The 7816-nt window shown below is 46.8% G+C and overlaps 2 protein-coding genes across 2 annotated transcripts in view; both read right to left on the minus strand.

The window, feature by feature from the left end:
• Positions 1 to 1945, minus strand: part of H257_08440 (hypothetical protein) — a gene marked incomplete at both ends in the record, with an annotated part of 5108 nt that extends 3163 nt beyond the window's left edge. The window contains 5 exons of the mRNA XM_009834309.1: positions 51 to 1131; positions 1194 to 1346; positions 1402 to 1575; positions 1635 to 1793; positions 1847 to 1945. Coding sequence (XP_009832611.1) covers positions 51 to 1131; positions 1194 to 1346; positions 1402 to 1575; positions 1635 to 1793; positions 1847 to 1945 — 1666 coding nt within the window. The remainder of the gene's footprint in view (positions 1 to 50; positions 1132 to 1193; positions 1347 to 1401; positions 1576 to 1634; positions 1794 to 1846) is intronic.
• A 957-nt stretch (positions 1946 to 2902) lies between these two features.
• Positions 2903 to 5935, minus strand: H257_08441 (hypothetical protein; the record flags this gene model as incomplete). Its single annotated transcript, XM_009834310.1, has 10 exons — positions 2903 to 3040; positions 3871 to 4076; positions 4281 to 4392; positions 4419 to 4478; positions 4939 to 5145; positions 5177 to 5192; positions 5299 to 5504; positions 5622 to 5723; positions 5783 to 5875; positions 5906 to 5935. 10 exons carry the CDS (start codon positions 5933 to 5935, stop codon positions 2903 to 2905), a joined length of 1170 nt encoding a protein of 389 aa, XP_009832612.1.
• Positions 5936 to 7816: the final 1881 nt, after the last annotated feature.

Genomic DNA, 7816 nt, shown 5'->3' on the forward strand with positions numbered 1-7816 from the left:
TGTGGGGGCAACGCCCAGGTCTTCTTGATCGTGGCCATCACTATGTTCACCAAACACGGCAGTGGGGGAAAATCCCAGGTCTTCTTGGTCGTGGCCGTCACTATGTTCACCAAACACGGCAGTGGCGACGTTGGATGGGGGCGGGGTCGTCGGAGGCGAAATGTGCGGCCAACTCGACGGGTTGAGCACTTCGCCCCAGAAGTCCGGCGTCTTGTCCGCCTTGTCATCGTCCGTGTCGTCTGCAGTCGCCTTCGGGGAGGTCTTGCTACGGCTATGGAACCGCTTGCCTAGCTGGTCCGACGGGCCGACCGTTATCTCGGCCACGGTGGGCAGCACGTGCGCCAGTCGTTGCTGTCGCCAGAGCCGCACGTCCTCGCCGTGGAAGGGCACGGACTTGTACCCAACGACTGTCGAGTTGATTGCAGCGTACCGATGTCGAACGGGAAATGTCTTGAGAAGGTCGGCTTCGTCGGTGGTGGCATGCTGCACATCGCCTTCGTCGTCGTCGACGACTTCTGTGGGGGCAACGCCCAGGTCTTCTTGATCGTGGCCATCACTATGTTCACCAAACACGGCAGTGGGGGCAAATCCCAGGTCTTCTTGGTCGTGGCCGTCACTATGTTCACCAAACACGGCAGTGGCGACGTTGGATGGGGGCGGGGTCGTCGGAGGCGAAATGTGCGGCCAACTCGACGGGTTGAGCACTTCGCCCCAGAAGTCCGGCGTCTTGTCCGCCGTGTCATCGTCCGTGTCGTCTGCAGTCGCCTTCGGGGAGGTCTTGCTACGGCTATGGAACCGCTTGCCTAGCTGGTCCGACGGGCCGACCGTATTCTCGGCCACGGTGGGCAGCACGTGCGCCAGTCGTTGCTGTCGCCAGAGCCGCACGTCCTCGCCGTGGAAGGGCACGGACTTGTACCCAACGACTGTCGAGTTGATTGCAGCGTACCGATGTCGAACGGGAAATGTCTTGAGAAGGTCGGCTTCGTCGGTGGTGGCATGCTGCACATCGCCTTCGTCGTCGTCGACGACTTCTGTGGGGGCAACGCCCAGGTCTTCTTGATCGTGGCCATCACTATGTTTACCCAATGCCGCCGTGGCGACTTCCGAAGGATTTGGAGTAGGGATGGGTGCCTAGACAGCACACATGAGTACTCGTCACAAAGTTACATTACACCGTTGCGTCGACGACTTACATCCACAAGGTGAGAGGTAACACTTGCAATGCCGTGGACGCTGTGTGCTTGAGTGTCGTAAGCACATTGGTCGTCAAGCGCCAACTCTTCCAGTTGGTGCGTCCATGAGTCTGTGGACGGCACTTGCTCCAGTGCGCGGAGGAGTCGATGCATCTACCGTGGATAACAAGATGTGACGGTGGGGTCGTGAGTAGAGAGAGGGTCGTACCTTTGTTTCGAGGGATGTGCTGAGGACCTTGTTGGTACGGATGTCTTTGGTACGGACCAGCTCGATGAGGAAGGCCGACCTGGCCAACCTGACGCGGCGCACAGCGTTTAAGCTTGATGACACCGCATGAGCGACTTCCGATCGGTCAGAAGCAATGCGCTCTTGGATGGGTGTCTACACAGCAAACATCATGAATCGTGAGCAAGTCAAAGGACGCCGCTGCGGCGACTTACCGCCGCGGGCAAGAGGCACATGGAAACGCTGCTCCCTATGGAGTTGACGGCACCGTGGGTGATGTTGACATTACGCTCCACAGTGGCCAGCTCTCGAAGCTGCAAGCGCCAAGTTTCGGCGGATGGTACTTGATACAGCGCGACGATGAGGAAATAGGTCTACCGAAGACGACGGACGTGAGAGGTGGGATCGTGAGTACAAGAGATCTCACCTTTGCTGTAAGATAATTGAGGAGGCCGTCGGTGGACCAGAGCTCGCGCACGAAGTCCGTCGCGGCGGCTTTGGCGTGATGGAGCCAAGGCATGTTCATACTGGTGTGTCTGCTGGAGGGTTGCGATGAAAGAAATGCCGAACATGCTCGTACTACTGTATAGTACTAAAAATAGCGTGACGTTTCATAATCGATTTGAAATTCCAAATGGTGCACCATTAGGCCTAAGGTAAATGGTGCACCATTAGGCCTAAGGTATGGGTCCTTTGGCTGCACCCTGTGCTCTCTAGCAGCCGACAAACTAGTGTAGTATGATGGACAGCAACCATGACTGCGACAACGTTGGTGGCCAATTCATGGTGCACTTGAAAGAGACCTCGCCGTGGAAGGCTGCTTGCACTCTCGTCGCGCGGGATTTCAATTGTGTCGAAAGGTCGTCTTAAACGTTCTTTAATCGGTTTAAATAGACTTCATTTACTTCGATTCCCACGCAAATCATCGGAGGGGCGGTTTCTGGTGCAGGATGGGACGGGTCGATAAGAACGATCATAGAATAACATGATCCTTGAAATTTGGTGCATTATTCAGGCATTTTGGACAGCATCGCTCATATTTGCTACTACTGGAAATAATTATGAATAGTACAATTTACGAATACTTTTTTCCGAGGCGCGTGCAGTGGAAGCTATATCACTCGACTCTTATGTATCGGATATGATTCTATATTTTGTTACATGAAGCCAAAATTCAGGCTTATTTTCGATATATATATTTCCTGTTATGATTCATTATCGTCCACACGATTTTGTCCACAAACTTGGCCCCAACTCTTTCTTGGCCGTTGGATTGACCCTGCCCTCCCACCGAGTATGTGGCACCACGGCACCACCATACACTGTACTGCAGCCTTGTATTACTCAATAGTAACGTTAAGGTAGTGAGGGATTTGAGTTTATATAATAACCTTCAATCAACTAGGTGCAAAACGAACATGTGCAAATGGAATGATCATATGCGGGCCAACGTCAAAGCCCAAGTCGGAAAAACCCGGCGCGATCACCTTGGCCCCTCGGTCGTACTCACCCATCTTGGCCACAAGCAGCCGCCCTGGCGCTCGGCAAACAGCTCCACTTCCGCCAGCACGTCGTTGTACACGCCTTCCGCCTCTGTTTCATCACAGTTCTTTTTGGTCTCCTATACATACACTCAACATGTATATACATGTAAGTGCATACATTTACATGTAGCACACCAAGAGAGGTGAATGAAACACCGAAATCAATATTGTGCATCCAAATTAATAGGCACATATATGTGATTTCACATTTATTCGATATATAGTCATAGAGTGATAGAACAGTATAAAAATCACAACATTGATATATATGTGATACAGAAGTGAAACAGCAATTCGTGAGATGTATACAAGAGTCTCATAGATACAAGGACAATGTCGTTCTGCGCGATACAAAGACCGAAATATATATTGCCAAGTCGATTCGAAATTGGAGAGTTTGGGTGCTCAATCGAATGAGCAGCACCAAATCGGCAGACAATCGACCAATCAAAACCCACAACACGAACCAACTGGCCAATCAAATCCACTCTTCGACCAATTCAACATCATCGAATTAGTGGGAGACAGCAATTAGTGTGACATCGAACGACTTTTACATACAAACGTCAGTGCAAAAGAATCGATCGATAGATTTGGCAAAGAATCAGCACTAAAGTCCACATTTTGGGTAACAGGACAATAACAGAATAAATTGAACAACCGCCTAAGCCAATCAAAACATCACGTCGTGTCCAATTTCTACCAATCCAAACATCGTTTAATATGGTCAACCCATATATATACTACTCGTTGTATGGTATAGATTATATAAGCTAAATCGATCAAATCAAGTGAGTAGTCCGAATTTGGGTGAAATGGCCAATATATACTCGTTGAACGAACCCTTATAGTGGGATTTGGATCGCAAAACACAAGTTTACGACCAAGACAAGGAGGACGTTCGCACCTCCATGTAAAAGTTCATGCCCATCGCAAAGAAGAACCACAAGCGCGGGGCGATGTCCAGGCCCGCGGCCACGGCAGCATGCACGTACTCGATGCCACCGGCAATCGTAAACGCAAGTTCCAAGCGCCTGCTTCTTGCACGTCGTACCCCGAAATCGAGATCGAATTGTACTTGGGCATGTACTCCAACTTGTACACAAAGGTATCCTACAAACAATATCGTCGTTACCAGTCATACAAGGTGCACCAAACAACTAAAAAGTCGAAATTTATCACTTTTTAGGGCATATTTGACACAAAATGTCGTGCAAATGGTATAAAATGTCGTGAAAATGACACCAAATGATGTGAAAATGATACAAAATGACCTGAAAACAAGACAATTCCATCATAGGAGTATGGTAGAAATACCTGGACGGCTGCGGTGGGAAGAGCGGACCATGAATTCCTTCAGAATGTCGTTTTGGATCGTGCCAGCGAGTAACTTTTGATCCACGCCTTGCTCTTCCGCCGCCACGGTGTACTGTACATGGCCAGGATGGACAGCACGGCGCCGTTCATAGTCATGGACACGGACATTTTGTCGAGTGGGATGCCGTCAATCAAGACCTAGGAGCAGATATGTCAACAAGAAGGCACATCCGTGCATGAAGGTGTGTGTGCTTACATTCATGTGTTCCACCAGACTGAAATTAGTGTGACATCGAACGACTTTTACATACAAACGTCAGTGCAAAAGAATCGATCGATAGATTTGGCAAAGAATCAGCACTAAAGTCCACATTTTGGGTAACAGGACAATAACAGAATAAAATGAACAACCGCCTAAGCCAATCAAAACATCACGTCGTGTCGAATTTCTACCAATCCAAACATCGTTTAATATGGTCAACCCATATATATACTAATCGTTGTATGGTATAGATTATATAAGTTTAAATCGATCAAATCAAGTGAGTAGTCCGAATTTGGGTGAAATGGTCAATATATACTCGTTGAACGAACCCTCATAGTGGGGTTTGGATCGCAAAACACAAGTTTACGACCAAGACAAGGAGGACGTTCGCACCTCCATGTAAAAGTTCATGCCGATCGCAAAGAAGAAACCACAAGCGCGGGGCGACGTCCAGGCCCGCGGCCACGGCAGCATGCACGTACTCGATGCCATCGGCAATAGTAAACGCGAGTTCCAAGCGCCTGCTTCTTGCACGTCGTACCCCGAAATCGAGATCGAATTGTACTTGGGCATGCACTCCAACTTGTACCCAAAGATATCCTACAAACAATATCGTTGTTAGCAGTCATACAAGGTGCACCAAACAACTAAAAAGTCGAAATTTATCACTTTTTAGGGCATATTTGACACAAAATGTGACACAAAATGTCGTGAAAATGATACAAATCCATCGTAGAAGGATGGTAGACATACCTGGATGATACGCATGGACGGCTGCGGTGGGAAGAGCGGATCATAAATTCCTTCAGAATGTCGTTTTGGATCGTGCCAGCGAGTAACTTTTGATCCACGCCTTGCTCTTCCGCCGCCACGGTGTACATGGCCAGGATGGACAGCACGGCGCCGTTCATAGTCATGGACACGGACATTTTGTCGAGTGGGATGCCGTCAATCAAGACCTAGGATCAGATATGTCAACAAGAAGGCACATCCGTGCATGAAGGTGTGTGTGCTTACATTCATGTGTTCCACCGAATCGATGGGCACACCCGCCATCCCCACGTTCGGAATCGTACCTGCGATGGGTCGCCAAATCGAACGCGACACTCAGCCCTTGTTGCCCTGCGACCAAGCGCTAAAAGGCGTTCGATTCCTCGGCCGGTACAGAAACCGGCGTACTATGAGGAGCTTGAGACACACAAGCTACGAGAAAGGACGAGCAACATGGAGAATGTACCTGGCGAACGGTCCACAGCTCGGCCGCGTACATGGACGAGTACGGACCGCGGATGTAGGGACACAAACCTGGCAATTGCGCGGGGTCCAAGTCCTGTGATGGATCAGGTCATTTCAAACGAACGATGGCGAGCACGGACTGGCGGCACGACATACCTCCAAGTCATCCTGGGCTGAATCAGGACTTTTTTAGTCGGGATGTCAAAAATTGACGAAAAGCTTCGATATTTTGGCAATTTCTAAGCAATCGGCAAATAATGAAAAATCATGTGTCTGGAATACAATATTTTGCCAAATATCGCGTTTTTCGCCAAACAATAGACCTTTTTTCTGAAAACTTGGCAATAACTGAGAATCGTCGAGTTTCTTTCGAAATCAGTTTGATCCAGACAGTCAACAATAGACGACACCCAAATTCTTCCAATTCCTTTGAACCAAATTTTCGAAATATTACTTGGGCAAAATTGGGTAAAAAAGATGAAAACTCCAAATCAAGCCATTTGTATGTTTCATTTTGTACTGATTCTTCTGAATTGAGGACTTCAAAGACTCGATTGAGAAGTTTCTTGTCGAATATGCACCCAGTGTCCTCCACACTGAGTGAGACCTGTGGAATCGACCGTTCGCAGCAAATGTCAAGGAATTGTCATAGGTCCAGTTGTACGTGGCAATCAGCGTCACTCGACTCGTCGACACAACAGAGAGCCCTTCGTACTAGTAGTGGAGTCGGATGTCGAGTGGAAGACTACTAAGTATCGATACCAACAGCTAGACCCACAGACGCGGCATGTATGGTATATGTACCTGTTCAAGAAGTGCTTCCTTGTGAATCATCTGGATAATATCCGGAGGTGCCCTCTCCTTGGCCAAGTCAACCAGAGAAGTACCTCGTCTTGACTAACTTCAAAGCGTTTCGACAGCTTGACTTGGCCTACAATCTGCCTGGAAGTGGCAACAACTACGAAAACACTGATAGCTAGCTACTCAATCCATGCAAAACTGTGGCTTGTATTGTAGTCAGGGCCACTCAAAAAGATGTCAGGAAAGACCTCTTTTGCAAATTTTCAGAAATATTTTGGCAATTTTTCAAACGACAGCTTTTGTGTGTTTGGCTACCAAATCTGACATATATTATAAATGGACATAATACGTCGAATGTTTACTGTTTTCCGACAGAAAGAGGTTCCAACACTGCAGCAACATGGTACTAGTATTCCAGCAATCGTTCTCATTCCATCATGGCATCGAAAGATCCAAATATTTCCCAAATATTTTCTCACCTCCTATTTGAAAAGGGAATGCTCGGTCAGAATATTATTTCGACATCAACTTTTTGTGGCATCCAGACTCAGCCTTAATAGAATATAGGAAAAAACGCATCATAGCAGTAAATTGACTTGAAGTTTGTATTGAGCGTAGTACTTCGTAAACATGTGGAGTTGTAGTGGAGGGTTACTGCTTTGTAGACGCTACGATTCTTGTGGAACTACCAGATAAAACTAGATGTGGTCGGTGACCAGAGGTAGGGGAAAATAGATTCTCGACAAGAGTTGTTTATATATTCAAATAGAAGAATTTATACTGAAAAGACCTAGTCGAAGAATAAGTCATCCAAGGACAGCTTCAGTTGTGCCTGAAGAAATAACATAAATAATGCACTTTGTGAAGACTCGATATTCATCGATATTCAGGGGTTACAGTATTGTTGAATTAATCACTATCAATAAATTATTCATTCGGCTGGCTGAAAGAATTATTTATTCTGTGTCAAGTTAGAATAAAAAAATAATCCTGGTTGCATGTCACAAATAAGTATAATTTTCATTTCTTTTACAGAAACAAATATAAGTACTATATTCATTCGGACTGGCTGAAAGAATTATTTATTCTGTGTCAAGTTAGAATAAAAAAATAATCCTGGTTGCATGTCACAAATAAGTATAATTTTCATTTCTTTTACAGAAACAAATATAAGTACTATATTCATTCGGACTGGCTGAAAGAATTATTTATTCTGTGTCAAGTTAGAATAAAT

This window comes from Aphanomyces astaci (genome assembly GCF_000520075.1).
Source record: "Aphanomyces astaci strain APO3 unplaced genomic scaffold supercont1.18, whole genome shotgun sequence".
Lineage (NCBI taxonomy): Eukaryota > Oomycota > Saprolegniomycetes > Saprolegniales > Verrucalvaceae > Aphanomyces > Aphanomyces astaci.